Source organism: Mastigoproctus giganteus, chromosome 12 (assembly GCF_048544385.1).
Source record: "Mastigoproctus giganteus isolate SK-2022 chromosome 12, ASM4854438v1, whole genome shotgun sequence".
NCBI classification, from domain to species: Eukaryota; Metazoa; Arthropoda; class Arachnida; order Uropygi; family Thelyphonidae; genus Mastigoproctus; species Mastigoproctus giganteus.
This window is the reverse complement of record NC_143586.1, coordinates 152,230,218-152,256,349: the sequence shown is the minus strand read 5'-3', so window position 1 is coordinate 152,256,349 and position 26,132 is coordinate 152,230,218. Positions and strand designations below refer to the sequence as shown.

Genomic DNA, 26,132 nt, shown 5'->3' with positions numbered 1-26,132 from the left:
GTGGAATTAGGAATGCACACATGCTAAACAGACAAAAAAAATCGAGCTTGAATTTATTTTTAAAATTCCCTTCAACTGCTAATCTCATTAACTTTAAAAGACTCAAGGCCAAATAAGAAGAAAAACAAAGAAAGACGCTTGTATAAGTTTCGCTTCCGCCATAAACAAGGAAGAAAATCCAAGCAATTAATGGTAAATACATGCAGTCTCCAGCTTAATCCTAAACTGGAAAGGGCAGGAATTGTCCGCTACATCAGAAATAACAAACGCATTAGCTGTGCCATTCGCCATTATGTATCAGCAGTGTCTACATACAGCCAAACCTTTCACTTAAGGCATCTGCAGAACACCATAAAATAAACTTTTCTACTAAGGAATCTCACCCAGACAGTCATCCATCCATTCACTTTAAAAGAAATTTCCGAGTCTCTCAATAAAACATCTAGTACTGCTGCTGGTCCGGATGGAGTTTACTATATAATGCTAAAAAAAAAACTAAATAAAGCAATAAATTCCCTGTTGAAATTCTACAACCGAATATTTATAGAAAATACTTATCCGCACTCCTGGCGTTACTCAATTGTACTTGCTTTAACGAAGCCAGTTAAGGATCATACCACCCCGCATAATTACAGGCAGATATCACTGACTAGCTGTTTAGGCAAAGGGTTAGAAAAATCGTCATTTCTGGAAACAATCTGCTAAAGAGAAACAAGTATGGATTTCAGAAGAACCGCTCAACCTTCGATGTGATGATCAAAGCAGAAGCAAGCATTCTCATTGCTTTCGTAACATCTCCTTGTGGTTAATCTCGCTATTGAGAAAGCCTTCTATACCACTTGGCGATATGATGCACCCCCAGGACCTTCGTTCTTTTGATTTGAGGGGCAGTTACCCCAATTTATACAAAACTTCCAACACCACAGAACGTTTCAGGTCAGATATATGAACATGTATCCAAATCATTTGAACAAGAGGGAGATGTACCGCAGGGTTCCATCCTAAGCGATACATTATTCACAATATGAATTACTAATATGACACGAGAACGAGACATATCAAAAACAGTTGAATCATACATGTTTGCTGATGACTTCACTATCTCTTGTCAGTCACAATCTATGAATGCCATTGAAAGGCAACTTTAACTATCCATAGCCAGAATAGAAGCGTGGGCGTTACGCGGAATGGCTGTTCCTTAAAATAAAATAAATTGACTGCAGTTCATTTCTATAAAATACGAAAATTACATCCAGATCCTGAAATAGTATTTAAAAAACAACCCGATTCCTCTTACCAATAATTTTCGTTTATTGGGTTTATATCTAGACAGTAAACTTAATTTTTCCAATCACATAGCCTACCTTAGAATGGCCTGTCTAAAGAAAATAAACATCTGAAGAGCTGTTTCCTCTAACTCCTGGGGTACTGATAGACATTCCCTCTCACATCTTTATAAAACTTTAATCCGGACCCCGCTTAGATTACGGATCACCTGTCTGACTCCGCAAGAAACAGTCCCTTGTTAGGTCTGAACACAGTGTCCTAAGGATAGCCACGGAAGCCTTCAGAACGTCTTCAGTCCACAGCTTGTATATTGGGGCAAATGAACACCCACTGCACCTCAGACGAAAATCCTTGCTATGTAGCTATGCCGCAAAAATTAAAAGTATTCGCTTTCATTCCTGCTGGGAATACCTGTTTGACCCTCAGTATGTAATGCTATTCCCTAATAAACTTAATGAAAACCGGTTCTTTGATTAAAATTGGAATATTAACTTCCAGCATATCCTCGAAGACTGCTCTTCCTGAACGTCCCTGGATTTCTTGATAATTTATTTCTGAGAAAAGGCTCCCTAGCAAACAAGTTTTGGCAGCTACATGAAGCCTGCACCTTAGAAAACTCGGAGAAACTACATATTTATACTGATTGCTCCAAAAAAGATGAAGCTGTAGGTGCTGCAGAAATTTGTTCTACCTTCTCAATAGCTGTTTCTCTTCTTACAGAATGCAGTATCTATAACAGTTATGGTCTCAATTATGTCAATATCAAACATTCAACCAGATGGTCACCTTCTGCTGAATCCCTGGTAATGTCGGCATTCCAGGTGAATGAATGTGCGGATCGTGCTGCTACACATTCTGATAATGGATCTTACTATCATTTAAAAGTGCCATACACTGATTATAGATCCATTATTAGAACAGCATATTGGAATCAATGGGCTGAACTGTGGCAAATTCAAGTTAATAACAATCTATTCCAGATTAAAAAAGAACAGCTGTGAACTTCTAGTTAAAGGAAAATAAGGCGAGAAGTCATTTTGGCAAGACTCCGAATCGTTAATTTCTACGTAACTCATCTGTTCTTGATTATGGGAAAGAATCCGCCTCAGCGTTCCTACTGTGACTCCTAATCAACTATCAAACATATCCTCATAGAACGTCCTCAATATTCAAGATCCGGAAATCCTGTTTTTTTTCTCTGTCCAATTTTCAGGAACCTTTAATTTACTACGCATACTTGGCAATAATGCAAATTTCGAAGCACTGTTTTAATACTTGATAAGCATAAATATGGATAAGTAAGTGGATAAGCATAATCGCGTCTGATAACCATAATATTAAAGACTCAGTCATAAGTTAATAATGAACAGGCACAATATGGCCCAGGAGGCCCTTGTGCCAACAATTCTCAGCACAACATCATATGAGAGGCCGTTTACCATATTTTATCCAAAGTTTCCTTATACACAAGTCCTTCCAAGTTATGTACGGCAGGTTTTATATCAAACATACATAGAAGAAGCAGTAGTCCAACAAGGCTCTGCTCTCAGTGCCACTGTTTGCAATACGAATAAACAACATCAGAAACAGCATTCCGAACACTGTTGACTGGTATCTTTACGGAGATGATCTCTTACCATATCCTACCATTTCCAGAATATGAACTATATTGAGAGACATCTGCAAATATCCATAAATAACATTGAAATGGATACAAACTGTCAAGCCACAAATATACGCCAAATGCATCTTGAACCAAAGTTATACTTGGCCAATCATTCTCTACCAATCTTGGACAGTATTCGTCTGCTAGGGCTAATTTTTGATAATAAGTTGAACTTCCAAGAGCACATCAAATGGCCCGGGTGCCAAGCGAATTCGAGGTCAAGCGTTCCAATTGCGATTTATATAGCGCTCTTTATCAGTAATAAAAGTTCCTTTACAGTTATATCGTTCTCTACTAGCATTTCATTTATAAACCCGTTTTTGGAAAGTATGTGGCCAAGTGCAACTTGGCCACATAAGCAACATAAGCGCCTTACCCTGAGTTATACCAATCTGTAATTTGGAATCTCCTCTTTTCGACCTTCTGTGGCTTAAAATCTATCTCTCTACCTCATTCTGTCAAATTCATCTGTTGTCTCTACCGTTCTCCCAACTACACTAATCACTTGGAGCTCTTTGACTTCATCTGTTTGCAACTTAACTTTCTCCAGTCCAACTTTCCTAACAGTAAGGTAATTTTCCTTGGTGTGATTTTAATGTTCACAACTCCAGCTGGCTTCTTTTCTCTATCACACAGACCCAACTGGTCGAGATGCTGAGGCTTTTGCAATTACTAATGACCTTGCACAGATTGTTCATTTACCTACCAGAATACCGGGCAATCCTAACCATGCAGCCAACACGCATGATCTTTTTCTCACAAACAACCCTTCTAAGTACACGGTCGAAGTGTGTGGTCCTTTAGGCACTTTAGATCACAACTTGGTGATTCTCTCTTTTCCAATGGAGCCTTTATCTCGTGGCTATTCCCAACCTCGTGTTGTTTGGCATTACAAGAATGCAAAATGGGATGAGCTGCGAGATTTCATTTCTTCTTTTCCTTGGTCAGATTACTGTTTCAAAACTTCTGATGTCAACATTTGCTCAGATCGTGTCGGTGAAATTATGATTATAGGAATGGAATCCTTTATTCCACACTCCACTTTAAAATCTCGTCCTTTTTTTAAACCTTGGTTTTCCAATAAATGTGCTAAGGCTGTTCAAGAGAAGAATGTTGCATATCGTAATTGGCTTGTTTCTAATTTTTCAGTTTCAATTTCTGCCTACACCAAGGCTCGCAACAATTGTAAAGCAGTTATTAATCAGTATAATCTAGATTTTGAACAGGCTAAGAGTAGAAAACTTCCTTCTTGCCCTAATGGTAACCGAGCATTCTGGTCTCTTGCCAAAGACTTTTGCCTATCTCTGCTCCCACCTCTGTGAAAACCGAATGGTTCTATTGTCACTTCAGCTAAGGATAAAGCTGACCTGTTAGCATCCTATTTTTCTTCAAACTCATGTATTAATCCTCTTGACAAATAGTCCTTAGTTCTTAGCTCCAAGTCCTTAGTGTTACGCTTTTTTTTATTAAAGTTAATTCTATTACTGAACAACTTCCTCCTATTGTAAATAGCGCCCTCTAAGTTAATTTTATCACCTTCTGTGAATCATTCAACATGAAGGTTAGCGAAAGACAATTGCAGCATGCCGTTGAGCGTATAAAATTTTGGGAAATGGCTACCAGTTTCAGGTTCTCGCCTCAGAAGACCGTTGTCATACACTCTTGTCGCAAATGGAATGTTCACCCTGAACCAGAACTTCAAATCGAACAAAACATCATTCCAGTAGCACCCGAGACAAAATTCTTGGGACTCATATTCGATAGGAAGTTCACATTTTTACCACATATCCGTCAACTGCGGACAAAGTGCACGAGTGGATTGAACCTCCTACGTATTATCTCCTCCAATAAATGGGGTGGAGAGTGCTGCACTTTACTCCGCCTTTTTCGTACACTTGTCCGATCTAAATTAGACCACGGGTCCCAAATTGCGCATCGGCTAGAATCAGCGTACTACAGGCTAGTCCCAGTTCTTTATCAAGCCATCCGTATTGCTAATGGAGCATTTATAACTTCCCCTGTCCAGAGTCTATATGTGGAAGCAGGCGAATCGCCACTGTCTCTGCAACGAAAGCAATTGCCACTAAAATATACTTTTTTAACTGAAACCCCTACCAGACAATACTACGTGAACATTCATCTTCGAGCTACGATGGAAAACCCTCTATAACAACCGTCAGACTGCCAGCCGTCCCTTTGGTATCTCTGTCTAGCAGCTGCTTAGAGAGCTCCGCATCATGGTAGGACAATGTTGCCCAGTTACTAACGCAACTACATCCACCTTCGCATGCTCGTTTACCAACATGTGACTTCTCCATTTTCAGAAGTAGACAGAAGGTGCTGCCCACCGAATACTCTGACTTCTTGCCTGTGTTCACTGATGGCTCGATGTTAGAGCTCTGTGGGATCTGCTGCTGTCTTTCCAGGTACTGCTATATCTGGGAAGATAGTACTATGTCTTCCCATGCTACATTCTATTTCTGAGTGTTTTTCGACATTTGTTTCTGCTCGATTCCAAGCCACATTGAGATCAAGGGGATTCTGCCTGGTGATCTGGCAGACACTGCGGCCAGATCACCAGGACACCACAGCACTCATGGCTCGGTCGTCCCCCATACAGACTACAGGCAGGTTATAAACCTTACACTACTTTCCCAAAGGGAACCATCTTCCCATGGGCAGCTTACGAACAAGCTGTATCAGATAAAGCCTGAAATCCGACGCTGGCAGTCTAGTCTGCGCAGGAACCGGAGGGAGGAAGTTGTTCTGGCTTGCCTCCGCACAGGATACAGGAATCTTACACATGCATTTCTGCTGGGGGCAGATGACTGTACTATGTGTGAGAATTGTGGCACTGTTTAACCATTCGTCATATTTTAGCTGTGTCCACGTTCTAGGCTCGAACGTGTTTAATATTTTACCGGTTTTAGTCATCTGGCTGAGCCTTATACACTGTCAGATTTTGTGACAGTGAACACGTGATTTCTGTTTTTAGTTATTTAAAATCAGTTAACTTTGTACTCGTATTAAAAAGTTACATTTTTATTGCTATATCTTTATTGTTATATTTTATGACTTTATTATAATATTAATAATTTGACATGGTGACCTAATTCTTTAGGTCACTGAACTTTTAATTGTGGCGCAGTAGCTAATGCGCCAATTAAACCACAAGCAAAACTCGTCTTTTTTAGGGCAGACGAAGACTGTAGTAACACACTTTCCGGTGGTTAGGGATATACTTAGTTTTGTTCCACCTCCCCGTGATGTTAGACTGGACAGGTTTTCCAGATGATCGCCTTCTTGGTGACTAAGCAGTCAAAACAACACAACAACAAAACCCACTACATTGCACAACCATAATACTAAACACATTTCTGACTCTTTTGCAGAGTTCTGTATCATCACAAAGTACTTGAGAGGAGTTGAACTAACCTTTCGGAACCGCCGTGCGTAAAATACGTCTACATCCTCTCCCCCTAGCTTATGCGTGACTCCAGAATTTTTGTTCCCCAAATGGGTAATCTTACATTTAGAAAATTAAACTTAAGGATTAAAATATTTGTAATTTTCTGGACTTATGGACATGTAGGACTTTTGCAAGAACATCCAGTTTACACAATTGTATAATTGATTAATTTACAAAGATTCTCTCTCTCTCTCTGAGAACTTTTGTTAGAGCGCTTTCTAATATGGTGGATCTATTATGCTGTTAGCAATTATTTTAAATTTGGGATCTCAACTGGTAATAAAACTATCCTATTTTAAAGTAAGTTTCGGACAACAGTCATTCACAAACATTTTTAAAAAATAAGTTCCGAAATCCTTTACTTTCAGGAGTTTCAGTAGTCTTCACAGTTGCACTTCGATATAAAAACCATGCACCATAGTCTTTAATTTTGGAAAGTATAATCGAAGTAGATATACATTTCGTCCATAAAAGTATAATTCTATTTATTCGAATTAAGATACAAACATTGGTCTGATATTTAATGATAAAATATTCCCTGCAATAATCATTGAGTGATAGCAGTGTCATTTGCAATAACAGAGAAAAATGATGAGTTCTATCAAGGGAAAGTAGGGTTGTGACTGTTATGAACGAAGTGTAGGAGTTGAGTTGAGTTGTACTCTTTTATTAATTCACTGTTGGTGCCTCCGTGAGTAGGAGCAGCAGTGCGTAGCACACGCTTCTGGATTAGACCGGGATTCGAGCCCGTGATCACCAAATACGGAGGATGTGGAAAGGTTAGGGAATGACCACCGCATATCCCCGGAGCAATATTGGAGGAATACTTAACTGCAGCACAAAGAAGTGCCATTGTAGAGCTACAATGAATGTGCTCTTTTGTATGACCCGGTTTTGGTGCAGCGTATCAGCTTTCAGAAGTTACCGACTTCCTCCTCTTGAGATCGGATAATGACAACCATGCCTCCAGTCTATGACGGGACTTGAACGGAGACTGCTCCAAACAAGTGACAAGTGGCGAATTTGTTGTACTCGCACTAAGGATAATCGAGAAGTAATCGAAAATTGATGGAGTAGATGGGGACAACAGGATAATCAATTGGATTTTAGTTTACAGAAAGCTGCGTGACTATCAAAAGCACTAAAACTCGCTTATGTAAGAAATCATGATAATTGAACGTATAAAGACGTTTGTGACAGTATAATCGTTTAGTTATTTGGCATGAGTATTTCATCGAATTCCATCGGAGACAAAAGGAATTTTTAAAAGCTTCAGTCGTCACTGTATTTAGCGATCTCAGGAAGCTGTTCTCTGTCCCCCACCTCCTTGACCTATTTCAGGTTTACAACCCTTATGAAATTTGGTCCTTGAACAAATTTCATGAGTGAATTTGCCTACACTTAATTGTAAGCAACTTTAAATCAGCTGTATTTCTCTCTCTCTCTCTCTCTCTCTCTCTCTCTCTCTCTCTCTCTCTCTCTCTCTCTCTCTCTCTCTCTTTTTACTTTGTTTTGCTTCCTCCTTAACGATCAGTCATCGTCGTCCTGGACATTATAGTGGTTTTATCACTTAGTTCGATTTCCGTCTATGATTGGAGGAATTTTTAAAGTCCTCTTCAATCGAGGCCTGATTTACCGGATCTTAAGGGGAGGGTATAGCATTATTCCGAGTTTTTTTAAACGCACAACATGCAGGTTGGCCTGTGAACACCTTACAATTCAGAGCCGTTAACATAATAAAAATATCTATCTCACGATCCAATAGAAGAGAAAAAGTTCTATATTCAGGAGATATTGGGAAAACTGCAGATTTGCCAAAGTCTGGAAACGAGAGTTGTCATTGGAAAACATATTTTCTTCTGAAACCAATCTCAATTGAAATTGGTTTCAGACCAATTTCAATTATTTAGTAATAGATTGAAGGTGACGGAACCTTATATGACCTTTACAAATCAATCCTTAGTCTTTTTTATTTGCCTGTTCCATGTTACGAATACCTCACAGGGATTCTGTGTTTTATATAACCAGCTTCACTGATAGTTTCAGCTTTTTTGTTAAACTGTTTATTTAATTCTTTCCTTAGCTTTATTAGAAATTAATTCTGTGTGAATAAACCAGGTATATGATTTTTATAGCTTGCTTTAAGGTTTATACACCTGAATATATTCCTTTAATTACAGAAAATTGTTTAAAGAAAGATTATTTTAATAGCCGGTCTGTTAGGAGTATTTTTATCTCATTCTGGCATTTCTGGCCTAGAAGTCAAATGACATAAATAGTTAGAATGCATAAATTTAGATCCACATAATTGTAGAATCAGTTATCGCTGTCGACAATCCATGACCTTTCGCGCAGTCTTGTGTAAAAGAAGTAAATGGTGCCTAAGTTCTCTGTTTCTTTTCCAAATAAATATTTTGATGGCTTTTAATGATTACGAAGGAAAAAGACGCGACTGAGCTAAGATGGATAAGATATTAACTTTTACATCTTAGATTAAGATACAACCACCTTCTGTACCTTAGTTTTTTTTTCTGGATAAATGATGGCTGTAAACTTTTAAAATCTGAAGATATCATGTAAAGATTGCAATTAAAATATTCACGAAAAGATATTTGCTAGGAGCACCGGGTTTTTTACAACTGTTTTTTCTGTTTTAATTCTGTGTTTTCTCTTAAATATATAATGTGAGATCAAAAAGAAAAGTAAACAGTATTCTGCATACTATATAAATAATTGATTGTATTAATTTTAATAACACTCTAATATAAATTAATGCTACCATGTGGAAGGGCCAAGGAACATATCAATTCTAATAGGATTTTTAAATCAGAAAACGTTCGTTTTAAGGAACAATATCATTAATAGATGGGGCTTATGGAGTCACACGTTCTGAGATGCTCCAGTCCGATATGAATATACTGATATTATTATTTAATGCACGAATAATAGATTAAAAAGGATAACGAAAGGTTTTCCAAAACTCACTCACTTGGGTTTAATATTTTTCCATAGACGGGAGATGTTGCCATGAACCCCAGGATGACAACAATCTCGGCTAAAACTATCAGCAAGACGGCTCTCCTGGCTTGCATTATTCTATAATTTTCTAATTAAACTAGATTACAACCGTGATTTCTTTTAAACGCGAAACTGTTTCTTTCCGGAGCTACACTTTTAAGTGTTGAATTTTGAACGTTGAGACGGTGAGGGATTCCTAGGAGCTCCGACGGACAGCGTGACCAGGTGGAAGGACCATAGACGTGTGAAGTGCGCTGCTGTGAAGTTCGTGGGAAACAAACGAGATCACGTGACCTGTGGGCGAACTTGGACGGACGACGTCAGTGGTACGCGTTTTGCTCGATTCCGTCCTCATTTTGTAAAACGGCGCAGTGTTTACTGCGCTTTCGCGAAAGTTCAGAAACAAGTAGGTTTTTCGATATGTTTTGGCTGGCAGAGTTTTCATGCGAAGTTCCTTTCTAATTGGTCATTTCGCCGCATGCGACTGTTGAACTCTCCGTGTAAGGCAATGAACAGGTGCATCAGATATGAATATCGATTTTTCACTTGCCACTGCTTTCTGTCTTTGTTCACTCATCTCCTGAGACGAATAACTTTGCCGATAATGAGAGATCACCTAAGTTGAAGGTACGAAGGACTTGTAAAGGACAAATACAAATAGCTCTTATTCCGAGACAAAGTGCTTTGTCTAATTAAATGATCTGAAGGCAATTTCACTGGATTAACGTGAAGTACAGATCCAAAGAAAGATAGGAAATTGTTGTGTTGTGTATAAGGCGTTTTCTTGTTCAATTTTATAAAAGTAAAATTAAGATGTTCTTTCTGTTATTGTTTATTCCATTTGTAGTTTGAATACAATTTTCTTTTTATTATATTTGGCTACTCCTTTATACGTTCCTCCCCTGGCTTCTGCACTTAGAGAAAATTTAGGTAGAGAATTCGTGTTAGTAATGCTTTATTATGTTCATCTTTCCTTCATTATTTATTTATTATTTTTTAAGCGCTGAAATCAGTATTAGAGTAAGCACTGAAATTAGACTTAATTCTGGCAATGAGGCATCAATAGCAACATTCAAGGCTTACTATATATGAATAGTAAAACCTAAATGTAAATGCAACGGACAAAGTTAGTGTTCAATCACTGACATTTTAACATAAAGAACAAATTTATTTATAAATTCCTTAAATTCTTCTTTGAATTTATTCATAACTTCAAGGAAGAATTAGACAGTGCTGGGGGGAATGGATTGGCGAAATGGGAAAGTGTAGGGGCGTTTTTTTTTTTCTTCTTGGCTGATGCTGCATAAGCTTGCTTTCTTGCGTTATTTGCCAATACTAATATTAATACCGCAAGGAGGAGCTTTCCCCAGTGTCCTTTCGAATTTGAATTATAGCTTAAGAATTGTTTAAGAAAATTTAATGAGGACAAAGGATACAGAAGGGAAAAACCTTAGAGAAACAAAGTTATGTAATGAAATTTGCGAGACACTAGATATCTAGAATGAACATCAAGATGCGACCTCAGAAAAGGAGTTATGAAGTTATAACAGGGTACAGAGGTGGTCCCGATCTTCAAGATTTATCTTCGAGTTTTCAGGGAAAAAAATGGTAGACACTAAGTTTCAGGGGTTTCTGAAGGTCTCAAATGATAAATAAACCTAAGAATTATTACCTTAGGTAACGAAGGAATATTGTATAAACACTATTAATATAAACTTAATAATACAGGACTGAAAAGCGTAAGCAGCATTGATGAAAAACGACAGGAAAGAAATACTGTAAGTTTTTATTTGTAACAAGTGCTGAAGGACAAAAAAAAAACTGTAAACATTAATTCATAGTAAATTATTCTAAAGTAGAAAAGCTTGTATAAACAAGAAACTAAGTACTTACGATGCGCTTTAAGGCTGCATCGGGGTGATATATAATAAACTAATAAAATAAATAATTTAGCCGCCTTCTATATCTTAATACATATTAATATCTTTATTGCAGGCAGTGATTGGATACATGATTGCCTGATGCAATAATACCCACAACAGCGACAATGCTAGGGGTTTAACATGAAATAACTAATACAAGAAAAATTACATAAACATATATTAGGACATAAAACGTATAATTACATATTTTACATATAAAATTAATATTAACATGTTAAATTAAAACACATGAAAAGCGATGAAGAGACGATGGCAGTCACTCGGTAGAAGATGAAAGCTGTTCCCTGATGATGCGTCTTCTGTACGATTTGTTCTCTATGAACATTTTGTAGTCCGCATCTGTCTCCTGGACGTTGTGGAGCATCTCCATGGGCAGGAATCTATCCCCTATTCTGAGCCTCCACGCCACAGACTGCAGAGAGGGGAGGGCTCTTAAGGGTTTCGGGGGGATCCTCCAATTGCACATCTGCCAAAAATTTGGCGTATTGACTTCATCCGCTTTTATTTTTTGACACAAGCAAGCGGAGGGCGAATATCCGTTTGGAGACTTTTCTGTAATTTAGAAGTTGGGTGATATCTGAAGTATGTGTGAGTGGTGGCAGATTATGCTTGAAGAGGACCCACCAAAGAAGCCAGTACTCATCAGATGCAATGGTTTATAGCGTGGTTTTCGTTGCCGACGCCCAGATTTCTGACCCGTAGGTGATGACTGGCTGCAGAAACCGGTATTTGTATTGGAGCGTGTACTCAGGCTCTGTGACATGAAGGTGGTGTTTGGCAAGCCATCTTGATCTGCAGACCTTGTTGTGAATGTCTGCAACATGGTGTTTGAAACTGAGTTTAGGGTCGAATATAACGCCGAGATCTTTGTGCTTGATGACTGGGGTGATGGGGATTCCGTGGATTTCCAGGTTTAGTTGCGTTTGATTTGATTTGAGTGAAAATACCATTTGTGCAGATTTTTTTTGGATTTATATTAAGAGAAAACTGTGCCAAGTAACTCTCTGAATGCGATATCTGCCTTGAAAAATACTTCGTCCACTGCACATCCTAAAATGAAACAAGTCCATCTTTTTTGTGGTATTTCAGAACAAGAAATCAGACAGTAACTTTTGGTTCAGGGCATTCTGGTATCCTGTGGAATGTGCCAAACATCCATTTGCTTCAAACACAACTAAATTCCTCTTATTCTACATCTGTTATAAAATAATAATACAAAAAAACTTGTAAAGATAAATGGCTTCAATACTGCTGGTAAAAATCAAACTATCTCAGAGCAAGCAACGGCCCCGAGTGCCAAGCGAGTGACTATAGGGATTCTTGAGCGATTTGAAAGGGATGTTCCTAAGAGAGCGATTGATTCTAGTTGAGCGTTATTTTCTAATTTCCGAAGTTATATAATTTTGCTCTTCTAAAGTAAAGAAGTCAGCTTACTCAACAGAAAGGAAAGCCACCTTTCTTCTTGTATATAAGACTAACCTACTAACGCACTAACATTAACAACCTGATGGTCTACCTTGGTCACTGGTGGCACCGCTCCTGCCTCCACGTGGCAGGGCTGGAAACCTGGGAGAAGAAATTCACTCTCCCGTTGATAAAAGGAGCAACTATGGACAGCATAAAACAGTCCAACTATGGATCTCTTGATCCAGATTCAATTAGATATGACGACCGTGATAATTTGAATACATCCCATGCCAAGAGACGAAAAAAGAAGGGACAGATTTTTCTGCTCCACTCTTTTTAATATTACATTCCTTCAGAGATCAACCATTGAGTAAGCTCTCTCCATTTTTGAATCAGAAATGCCTCGAAAATGTGACTGGCCCTCCAAACATGGTTCGGCGACTAAGATCTGGAGACTTATTAGTGGAGATGAGTGAACACAGACATGCTCAAAAGACTATTGAAAATATCTACCTTTGGTGGAATTCTCACAAAGGTTACCCCACATGCCACCTTGAACTCCTCTAAAGGGGTAATATCAGAAAGAGATCTGGTAAATGTATCAGAGGATGAACTTGTCTGTGAATTAAGCAACCAAAATGTAATCCATGCAAAAAGAATTGTCATCAAAAAAGATTGAGAACCTGTCCCTACTCGAACAATCATATTGACATTTAAGTCACCAAATCTCCCCACAACTATAAAAGCTGGATACTTCAGATGCTATGTTCGACCGTACATTCCCACCTAGTCCGATACTTTAAGTGCCAAAAATTCGGTCATTCGCAAACTGTGTGCAGAGGTGTAGTCACTTGTGCTTCTTATGGTTCAAAAGAACACACACACACATACGGACTGTAATAATGAAACTCAAAACTGTCCTAATTGCCATGGTAAATTAGGACAGTTTTGAGTTTCATTATTACAGTCTTCTCTAAGGACTGCATCCAATGGAAAAGAGAGAAGAACATTCAGAAATATAAGATAGAGAACAAAGTGTCATATCAAGAGGCAAAGAAACACTTTGCAATTCCTACTAAATTATCTACGTATGCCTCAGTTACTCAACGTCTACGCTTACTATCAACTCAAACTGACTTCTCTGTCCCTCCAAATATCCCTATATCTGGTTGGGCGAAATCATTACTTTCTTTCATTAAAGGAACAATCTCCCTCCAAATATGCAACTCAAGTAAATACACCGGTAACAATACCTCCAGATAAGAATCCCAATCAGCAATCGAAAGTACAAACTAAGAGCTCTGAAAGAACTGATACATACACATTCAGATCTGATACCATGGACACCGATGAAAAAGCGGATGAAGAGACACAGTTCTTGAAATTCATCCAGAAGATGACATTGACACAAGCAAACCAGAAACAAATCTCACAAATGCAATATCTATGACAATTAATCATTACAATATGTATAGAAAAGAGAGAAACTCATCTAATTTAGCTCATGGAGGAGTAGCACTCAGTGAACTCTTTGGTGCACTCTAGACCTATCCCCCTGCAAATATCTTTAGAGGAAATTGCAGTCCGTGTCACCTTTGGAATCACAATAACATTACTCTCGTTTTATCTATCACCAAATCATACATACACCCTTGCTGATTTAGATGATTTAGTAATGCAAATACCTGCTCCCTTTTGTATTATGGGTGACTGGAATGGCCATCACCCCCTATGGGGTTCTCAACATCTTGACTCCAGAGGACAGATAATTGGAAAAAAAATTAGATAAACATAACCTAACTATTTTAAACACTGGTGCTCCACACATACGTGCATTTACTATATGGCTCAAGCTCTGATATTGTTCTTTCAGTATGCTCTCCAGTGATATTTCCTCTCATAGACCGGACCGTTACTAATAACTCTCGTGGTAGCGATCATTTTCCTATCATCTGTACTTTCCGTATAAGTTCTACTCCTCAGAGTAACATTAGAACACACCTCGACGTGGGCACCTGTACGTGGTGAGGGGACCTCCCAGTGATGCTGCTGGATTTCCAGATTAGCATCACTGGGATCTAACGCCCATACCTTGGTTCCAGGGTTACATCATTGGAATCCGGCGTGTGCAGCCGTGCGCTGCGACCCGTGGACTTCGGAAAGGGGGATCCTGGTGGTTGAGGGGCCCAGCCTTAATACACCACTTTGGCCCCTGCTTCGACAAGACGGGTGGTCCCGGACCGGCTCGACTGGGATCAATTGGCGGGTGGTTTTATACTGCTAGGGTGAACTGCGTTCCAATAAGTCTCCCTCCCTATGGTCCTGGGACGGGATAAAGACTTATTGGTAACGTGGGTATGGTGTTCTAAGCGAACTCGGCGTCCCATTCGTGTACGCAGTACCTGCTAGTTCACGAGTGGGCGCCCCCTCGTAGGGCTCCCTGGTGGGTGAGGTACTTAGGCATCAGACACTTTCTCTTTACTCTCATGAGTAATTTAAATCCCTCTTTTTCTGGGGCCCCAACAAGGCCCCTACCTAACCGATCGTCGGAAGAAAGTGAGAGCAATTCTGCTAAAAGAGCCAGAACTGAGGAGAAAACACCATCTGTGACACCGCTTTTCCTCATTCTCCATTCCACCGGAGAGCAGTCAATAGGGAAAATGTCACCTTTCTTTATCCAGAAAGGATTAGAAGGGATGGCAGGTTCACCCAAATCCGTAAAACGGCTGCGTTCTGGAGATATTCTAATTGAAGCATCGAACACAAATCAAGCAGAAAAAATTTTGAAAGCCACATCTATAGGGGGAATACCCATTATCGTAACCCCTCACAAAACTTTGAACTCTTCACGAGGTGTCATATCAGAGTGGGATCTTCTTCACGTTTCTGAAGAAGAGATCTGCTCTGAATTAAAAGAACAAGGAGTAACAGCTGTCAAGCGAATATCCATGCGTAAGGATGGGAATCTCGTCCCTACCCGAGTTCTCATCCTAACATTCAACACCCCAAGGCCTCCAAGTTCCATCAAGGCAGGGTACTTAAACTGCCCAGTGAGGATTTACGTTCCAAACCCACTGAGGTGTTTTAAATGTCAAAAGTACGGCCACTCACAAACAGCTTGTCGTGGTAACCCTGCCTGTGCTCGATGTGGTGCTAAAGATCACGAGAGCAAGGAATGTAATGTATAGCTCCTAAGTCTAACTGTATTAACTGCCAAGGAGAGCACCCTGCATACTCTCGAGCATGCCAGCGGTGGAAGGACGAAAAGGAGATACAAAAGTTAAAAACGGAGCTTAACATCTCCTACCCATAGGCTAGAAAACGCATACAACCAATAAATAGCGGGAAGCCTTCATATGCTCAGAAGGTTTCTGCGAAGTGCACTATCGGTACACAAACAGAGATGACTGTACCACCAAGAGAGTCATTCACGCCGATTGCACGCTATTTATTAAGTTCACAAAAGCCCACCAAAAAAAACGCAGTCAGCTGCTACTCCTATATCCGTACCTCCTAGTGCTCCACCACTACCAAAACAAAGTGGTAAAGAAAAGCTAAAAAGTTCGGAAGAGCCACCCGTAACAATGGATGTAGAGTCTAAGGAGGTACCGGATGAATCAGTCTTGGAACTCTTTGCGGAGAAAGAAATGGACACGGGACAGCGTCCATTCTTCCCCAAAAAAGATAAATCCAAGACTGACAAAAGTAAGCCCTCAGCACCTCGGAAGCTGCCTGACGGACCCACCAAGCCAAAATAATAGCTAAATTCCTACAATGGAATTGTCGTGGATTCCGGCGAAATATTGATGACATCAAGGCCCTCCTGCAAAAGCACGAGCCAGTTTGCTTTTGCTTGTAGGAGACTTATCTAAAGGCAAATGATAACCCAATCTTGCATAATATAACACTTTTTCGTAAGGACAGAATTGCGGATGGTCCTGCTCATGGAGGAGTGGCTATCCTTGTGGGGAACCAGACCCCAGTTCAGCCCTTGCTAATTACAACTAACATAGAGGCTGTTGCAATTCGCCTTACAGTGGGATTTCTGTTAACTGTCTGTTCAATTTATTTGCCACCTGGGACTGACATCTCCCAGGAAGACTTTGATGATCTTATAACGCAGTTGCCTCCCCCTTGCTTACTTCTCGGGGATTTTAATGGACATAACACCCTGTGGGGTAGTGCTAACATCAGTAGAAGGGGACGAGTCATAGAGCGTATGCTAAATGACAATGACATTTCCCTTCTAAATATTGGAACAAACACTTTCTTCCACATGCCTACCCGTACGTTTTCTGCCATTGATCTCTCTATCTGCTCCCCTTCTCTACTCCCCTCACTCACTTGGGAAGTGGAGGAGAACCCATACGGAAGTGATCACTTCCCTGTGATAACCTCGTTACACAGTGGGAGACCATGTCTTCCTTTCAGGTTACCACGGTGGAAGACTGATCAGGCTGACTGGACTGCCTTCCAACATCAGGCAAGTTTTGACTTCAGTACCGTCAGTCAGGAGCCTATCAATGATTCAGTAACGTATATTACAGAAAATATCGTCCAAGCAGCTGCCAATACCATACCGAAAACATCTGCCCGGTTTACACCTTTTCCAAGTGATCACTTCCCTGTGATAACCTCGTTACACAGTGGGAGACCATGTCTTCCTTTCAGGTTACCACGGTGGAAGACTGATCAGGCTGACTGGACTGCCTTCCAACATCAGGCAAGTTTTGACTTCAGTACCGTCAGTCAGGAGCCTATCAATGATTCAGTAACGTATATTACAGAAAATATCGTCCAAGCAGCTGCCAATACCATACCGAAAACATCTGCCCGGTTTACACCTTTTCCCAAGCCATGGTGGAATCCACAATGCACAGCAGCAAAAAAGGCTCAAAACAAAGCGTGGGGGATATTCCGCCGATATCCTACCACTGTTAATCTAATAGCCTTCAAGCGTGCACGAGCCTAAGCACGCTACATTCGCCGTCAGAGTCAAAGGGAATCATGGATCCGTTTTACATCATCTATTAACCAGTCTACCAACTCTAAGGTAGTCTGGGATAAAATCCGAAAAATGAAGGGAAAATATACATCCCACCCTTCATCGATCCTAGACGATAATGGATGCACTATTGTAGAGCCCACTGCAATAGCCAATGCCCTTGGGGAAACATTTTCAAACATCTCTGGGATATCATCCTATTCCCCAGAGTTTCTGGTCCTGAAACATAAAAGAGAAAAAGAGGCACTAAATTTCACGCAGAAAGGCTTTTTTCCCTACAACCTGCCTTTCACTCTGCAGGAACTAAAAAGGGCTCTCTATCATTCCAAGGCTAGTGCTGTTGGACTAGATGGCATCCATTATGAAATGCTTAAACATCTGTCACCTGCATGTATGGTGACAGATGTTTAAGCATGTTCTGTATAACAGAATCTATATAAAACAGCAATTTCCAGATTCCTGGTGCATGGCATTTGCGCTTGCATTTGCGAAGCCAGGAAAAGATCCTAAACTCCCTACTAATTACCGTCCTATAGCTCTGACTAGCTGCCTGTGCAAAATCCTGGAGAGAATGGTTAATTTTCGATTAATATGGTATTTAGAATCGAATGATCTTCTCTCCAGCATCCAGTGCGGCTTCCGAAAAAACAGATCAACTCTTGATCATTTAATTAGACTGGAAACATCCATCCGGGATGCTTTCCTAAAACGCGAACACTTGGTGTCAGTGTTCTTTGACATGGAGAAGGCGTATGACACAACTTGGAGATTTGGCATTTTAAAAGATTTGCATAGCCTTGGTCTTAGAGGGCAACTCCCCATTTTTATAAAAAACTTTTTAGCCAATCAATCTTTCCAAGTTCGTGTGGGATCATCACTCTCTCATTCCTTCAGCCAAGAGGAGGGAGTACCACAAGGATCAGTATTGAGTGTCACGCTTTTCGCCATCAAAGTAAATTCCATCACAGAACAACTTTCTCTAACTGTAAACAGTGCCCTCTATGTTGATGACTTTAGCATATTTTGTCAGTCATGCAACATGAGGGTTATTGAAAGACAACTGCAACAAGCCATCAATCGCCTTAATTCCTGGGCACTTGCAAATGGCTTCAGGTTCTCGCCGGAGAAGACCGTTTGCGTACACTTTTGTCGTAAGCGTAATCTTCATCCTGAACCTGAATTAAGGCTCGGACAAAATGCTATTCCAGTAGTGTCAGACACAAAATTCTTGGGACTCGTGTTTGATAAAAAGTTGACCTTTCTCGAACATATTCGTCAACTTCGTACAAAATGCACGAGGGGACTAAATATTCTTCGCTCTCTCTCCTCCACGCGTTGGGGAGCAGACAGGTGCACCCTACTACGTATTTACCGTGCACTTGTACGATCCAAATTAGACTACGGGGCGCAGGTATACTCCTCAGCTAGAGATAGTGTCCTTCGATGGTTGGATCCTGTCCACCATCAGGCTATCCGTATTGCTACTGGAGCTTTTCGAACATCTCCTGTCCAGAGCTTATACGTCGAAGCAAACGAACCATCGTTATCCCTTCGACGTAAGCAGTTGTCTTTAAACTATGCTTTAAAGTTGAAATACCTGCCAGACCATCCTACGTGGACATCCGTTTTTGAGCCACGTTGGGAAAACTTGTACAATACCAGTCAGACTGCCAACCGACCTTTTGGTATTTGTGTCCAAGAGCTAATCAGAGAGTTTAACATCACGGTAGACAAGGTTGCACAAACACCAAAAGAAACTCTTCCACCCTGGCATGCTCATACCCCATCGTGCGACTTTTCCCTTAAGAAATGGGTAAAGTCTGAGACCTCATCATCTGTCTACCAGCAGCTCTATTCTGCACACCGAGCGGAGTACTCAGACTTCCTGCCCGTTTACACAGACGGCTCGAAGTCTGAATCGTTCGTAGGATCCGCTGTTGTGTTTCCGGACACTATAATATCTCAGCAGATTCTTCTTGAATCCAGCATATACACTGCAGAGCTGTATGCTATAGAGCTAGCCTTGGATCACATTCGAACTTGTCAATGCCAAAGTTCAATAATATATTCTGACTCTTTGAGTGTATTACAGGCTTTATTATCTCTGAGACACAACTCTCATCCAGTTCTCTGTCGGATTCAGCAGAAGATACATTCTCTTCATGAATACAAGTTTGATATCCGCTTCTGCTGGATTCCTAGCCACATTGGGATAAAGGGAAATGATGATTTGGCTGACACTGCAGCCAAATCAGCAACACCCACTAATAATCGTTGCCTGTTAGTCCCCTATACAGACTACAGGCAAATAATACGCAACAAGATGTATTCCCAATGGCAAGAACTATGGCATAGAGAGAGAACAAATAAATTATACCAAATAAAGCCTGTAATAGAAACATGGCAGTCTAGTCTGCGCAGGAATCGGAGCGAGGAAGTTATTCTTGCTCGACTCCGCATAGGACACAGTCATCTGACACATTCTTTTCTGCTGAGGGCGGATGACCCTCTAATGTGCGAGTCTTGCGACACCGTTTTAACTTTAAAGCATATTTTAATAGATTGCGTTCATTTTACCCATGTTCGCAATATACATTTTACCGCTTTTACTCATCCGACTGAGCCTTATACACTCAGTAAGATTTTATCAGACAACGAGCACGTGTCGGCAGTTTTTAAGTTTTTACAAGCTATTAATATATTCACACGTATATAAATAACAATTTGACGAGTTAAGCTTTTTAAAGGTTACCACAATGTATCTTTGATGATATTTTAATCATTTTCTGGCGCAGTATAACCTTAGTTGTTTTTGCGCCAATAAAACCAAAATCAAATCAAATCAAAAACATTAGAACAAGCTGGAAAAATTGATAAGGCTAACTGGACTAAATACCAAGAAATAGCTCACTTAGATACTATGTTCATAGCAACCCATACAATTGATTCTGCAGTAAGCTACATTACAAATAAAATGATGAAAGCATCCGAGACTGCTATACCGAAATCGTCATCCAAAATCCGGCTTCATCCAAAAATGTGGTGAAATGAAGCATGCAACAGTGCTAAAAAAGAAAGGAACAAATATTGGAATCTTTTTCGAAAGCATCCAACCTCCTACAGTTTAAGAGAGCCAGAGCTAAAGCTCGTCATATAAGACGAGAGAGTAAAAAAGAAGCATGGGCACATTATGCTTCCACCATAAACAGATCCACGGATATTTCTGCAATACGAAAAAAAAAAAAAATCAAACGAATTAATGTTAAATATTCGCAGACAACTTCTCCTATTCTACTTGTAAAAGGGAAGGAAATCTCTGAACCTATAGAAATTGCCAATGCCTTAGGTACTTCGTTTCAAACACTTTCTGTTGCCACGTATGAACCAGCATTTCAATTGTTTAAATCCTGGACAGAAAAATACAAACTAAATTTTAATACTGCCATCCTACATTCTTATAATCTGCCTCTGACTATGATTGAATTGCGTAATGCACTTGCATGAGTGAAAAACAGTGCTCCAGGTCCTGATGGAATTCATTACACCATGATCTGTCATTTAAGTCAGGAATCGTTAAGTGTCATCTTACAACTGTATAACAGAATTTTCTTAGAGGAGTATTACATTCCTAGCTGGTGCCATTCTTATGTGCTAGCCTTCCCGAAACCAGGGAAAGATCACACAGATCCCAAAAATTACCGTCCTATTTCTCTAACCAGTCTAGGAAAAACATTGGAAAAAATAGTTAACGCTAGACTGATATGGTTTTTAGAGACTCAAAACATTCTAAGTCCAAGTCATTATGGTTTCCGGAGAAAAAGATGTACGCTTGATCTCATTATCAAGGCCGAAACAAATATCCAGAACGCGTTTCTAAGAAATGAACACCTATGGAATTCTTCAGGACTTGCATAAATCTGGACTTGGAGGTCATCTACCAAAATTTATTAAGAAATTTCTAGACAACAGATCCTTTCAGGTCCGATTCCGCTCTTCATTATCTCGAGCATATGTACAAGAAGAGGGAGTTCCCCAAGGATCAGTGTTGATCGCCACACTCTTTGCCATTAGGATTGATTCTATTACCAAGTGCATGCCTAACACAGTTGATGCATACTTGTACGCTGACGATTTTGCCATGTCATGTCATTCTCAAAATATGAGACTTATTGAAAGACAACAAATACAAGGCACCATTAACAAAATAGTCTCTTGGGCCAAAAATAATGTATATCGGCTTTCTAAACCAAAAACGGCTGCCGTGCACTTCTGTCGCAAACGTTCTTTACATTCTGATCGAGACCTTCAGTTGGATTCTCATTGTATTACTTTCCAGCCTAGTATTAGATTTCTTGGTTTAATACTTGATAAAAAATTAAACTTCCTAGAACATATTCGTAGAAGTTGTCTTAGAAAGCTAAATCTTCTCAGAGTAATTTCTTCTATGTCATGAGGTGCAGATCGTTACTTGTTGTTACATCTATATCGCTTACTGAACAGATCCCGGTTAGACTATGGGTCTCCTGCATATGACTCGGCCAGGCCAAGTGTATTGAAATGGCTCGATCCTGTACATCACAGTGCACTAAGAGTTGCACTGGGGGCTTTTCGCACATCACCAATCTTAAGCCACTATACCGAAGCTAGTGAACCACCGTTATACCTTAGGCGAAAAGTTCTACTACTAAATTATGCAGCCAAAATCAGCAGTCTCCCACATCATCCCATGTGGCAATGCCTCTTCATGCCAAAATGGAGAAATCTCTATCAAACTAAACGGCGTTTCAACAAACCATTAGGCTTCAAGCTTTGATCACAAACTGGGCCTGAAGTATGCTAACACTCTTCAGGACACTAGCATGGAAACCCAGCCATGGCAAATGCCTCCGGTACATATTGAAAGACATTTTCAGCAATAGGGAAACACTAACTTCCCCGATATCAACATTAGACAAATACATATGGCTCACTCCACCGAGTTTAGTAGTTTCATTCAACTATACACAGATGGATCCAAAACTGGTAAGTTTCACAGCTGTAGTACTACCAAATGCGACCATCTCCAGACAGCTCCCATCAGAATGCAGTATCTCAGAGTTATATGGTATTCTACTAGCCCTAGAGCAGTAGTTTCCAAACTTTGTGACTACGTCCCTTTAAAAAAAAAAATTCTTGACGCCTCCCCCCCCCTGTATTTCATAAAATAATACAGACACATTTTTAAATGGTAAAAAATGTATTAATGCAAAAAATTAAAAAAACGTAATTGACAGAATAATAATAACAAGATTTTACTATATATATATATATATATATATATTCATTTTTAAATTAATTTGTTTTTAATGCGATGGATGTGCTTGTTTATTAGCACAAAGTTTATCAAATCTAGGTGTCATTGAGGAGAGTGCTACTCGTAGCTCTTTTTCTACTACTAAATGGGCTCAATATTTGGATTTCATTGCAGCTAATGCAGAAAATCCCGTTTCGCATAAATATGATGTTATGAATGGCAGCAGTACTTGCATTGCTTTGCTTGACAAAGTATTATATTCTTCACTTCGATTCAACCAAAATTGAACTAGGGTTTCACTCTGAAATTTTTGTTTCAATGAAGTATCGCATGATAATTCTATCAATTTTTCCTTTTCAATAGTTGTCAATCCAAATTCATCATCTTGTTCATCGACAAATGGATTCTGTATCCACGGGAACTTTGTAAAATCAAGATCTTCGAAATAATGTGAAAAGTGCATTAGCAAACCATCCAAGTGTTCAGTAAATAGCTTTTTGTTTGCTTCAATATTAACTATGGCGCAGAAATCATTTAAAAGTAGAAACATGTCGAACTTATTTTTTTGTAAATTTGATTTCCATAGCTCCAATGTTTTATGAATGCTTTCACTTTGTCTTTTTGAATCAGTTAATGCTTTTGTGGTCCTTGCATTGATTTAATTCAAAACACTCAATTTTCCAAAATTTTCAACCAAATAGGTAAGTTTAACAATAAAGTTATCATTCCTAAATAAATTTGCCTCTTCATTATGATTGTCATCAAGAAAAATTGCAATCTCTTTTTTGAGTTTGAGTTCAAACACCCTTTGAATCCCTTTTGCACGAGATAGCCAGCTCACTTCACAATAGTATAGAAGTGAGGTATAATTAGTTTCCATATCTTCACACAGCTTTGCAAACAACGTAACTTTTAAAGGACTGTTTTTTATGTAGTTTATAACTTTCGTAACTTTTGTAAAAATGTTGTTAAGTTCCTCGCTCATATTTTTTGACACAAGAGCTGCTCTGTGTGAAGCATGCAGTGCGTCCAGATAATTTCGGGTGCTTTTTTTTAACTAATGCTCGAAGACCTGCCTTGTGTCCTGACATTGACTGTACTCCATCAGTACAGAGTCCAATGCAGTTATTCCACTTTATGTCATTCTCATCAAAAAATGTGTCAATTATATTAAAAATTTCACTGGATGTGTGGCCTTTCCAGGAATGGGGTTTCAAAATATATCTTCCATTATATTAGTTTCTGCAACATATCGGACATATGCAATTAAATGAGCATCTTTATCTACATCAGTTGCGTCATCTACTTGTATGGCGAATTTCGAAGTACGCAGTCGAGAAACTGATCGCAAAGATCTTCAGATATGTCATCGATTCTTCTGCCAACTGTATTATCAGGAAGCGGTATTTGTCGCAACTGTTTCGCCGAACATTATTTTAACCATATCAATAGTTTCTGGCAAAACTAGAGTTTCTCCTATTGTGCGTGGTTTTTTACATTTCGCGATTCTGTAAGAAACTTGGTACGACGCTAGCAATACATTTGATGGAACAGAAACTACATTTTTCAACGTTTGCTTTTGTTTATTAAACTCATCTAATTTTCTTTGAAAAAATTCTATGGGCTTACCAACGTATTCAGAATGCATAGTTTTAAGGTGCCGTTTTAATTTGCCTGGTCTCATACTATCTTCAGCCAAAACTTTCGTACAAATCAAACACATCGGTTTTTCCAAGCCATCTATAATAGCACTTGTGAATCCTAATGATAAATAGGATGAATCGTATTTTCTTGTATTGGGAATTCTACCTCCTTGTTCCCTGTTGCTTGTATTCCCACTACCTTTACTTGTATCAGCATCAGTATCTTCATTATTAGTGGATTTTCTCTTGTAACCAGTCAAACTTTTATCCATTCGTCTAATTAGGATTAAATTTATATTCTTAAAAAATACAACTTATAAATTACTAACGATTATTATCAGTAAGTAATCACGCCAAAAACAATAAAAAACACAATAGCACACTGCTGAAAACATATTTTGAACCATTCAGCTAATTCTATACTATGCAATCTACCTATATATCATACATAGTACGCACTAAATTATATATATTACATTACATCATATCAATCATAATTCATCAATCCATTTCAGCAAAATATATATATTTTTCCAAATAAATGTTTATCTCATCTTTATGTCGAAGTTAGAGTGAGATAGGTGGCAGTAAATTCTTTAAAAAATAGGTTATAAAATTTAATGTTATGTTATGAAAGTTTATTTATATGTATATATATTTTATTTATATATGTTATGTTATTTCTTTTAAACTTTTCGCGCCTCCCTGTTTGGAAATCGCTGCCCTAGAGAATATAAAAGAAGCCTCGTACGCTAAATCCATCATATATACGGACTCGTTAAGTGCTGTTAATGCTCTGCAGTGTAAATCCTTCCCTAGTCATCCTCTGATACAGAAAATTTGAGCACAGTTATTAGCACTTCATAGACAGCTCGTAATATATTTGTTAGATTCCTGGACACGTTGGAATCGTAGGAAACGAGCAGGCAGATTTAGCTGCTAAAATTGCTACAACTGTGATGCCATCTAATTTCGGGACTCCTTATAGTGATCATAAGTCCTTTATAAAACAGATATATAAAGAACTGTGGACACGCATGTGGAAAGATCAAACAAATAATAAACTTTTTGAAATCAAGAGAGAATATAAACAGTGGCAATCCAGCCTGAGACGAAACAAAAAGGAAGAAACCATCCTAGCCAGATTACGCATTGGTCTGCTCACTCTTAGCTATCTACTAACAAACAGTGACCCTCCACAATACAGTAATTGTTTATGCCCATTAACAGTAAAGCATATCATCATAGAATGTCCGCAATATCAAAAAGAACGGAAAACAGCTCTTCCCTCTAATTTTCATAATTGCAAACAGTTAACAGTCCTAGGAGATCGAGAGAACATGGATGACATTTTTCTTTACCTGAAATTGATAAATAAATATCACCTTATCTGAACCCCTA

At 39.1% G+C, this 26,132-nt stretch overlaps 1 protein-coding gene across 1 annotated transcript in view; it reads right to left on the bottom strand.

Annotated features, from left to right (window-relative positions):
- The window catches only part of LOC150077519 (uncharacterized), a 139,483-nt gene extending 129,812 nt beyond the window's left edge, over positions 1-9,671 (bottom strand). Inside the window, exon 1 of the mRNA XM_090386563.1 lies at positions 9,412-9,671. Coding sequence (XP_090242689.1) covers positions 9,412-9,514 — 103 coding nt within the window. The 5' untranslated portion in view covers positions 9,515-9,671. The remainder of the gene's footprint in view (positions 1-9,411) is intronic.
- Positions 9,672-26,132: the final 16,461 nt, after the last annotated feature.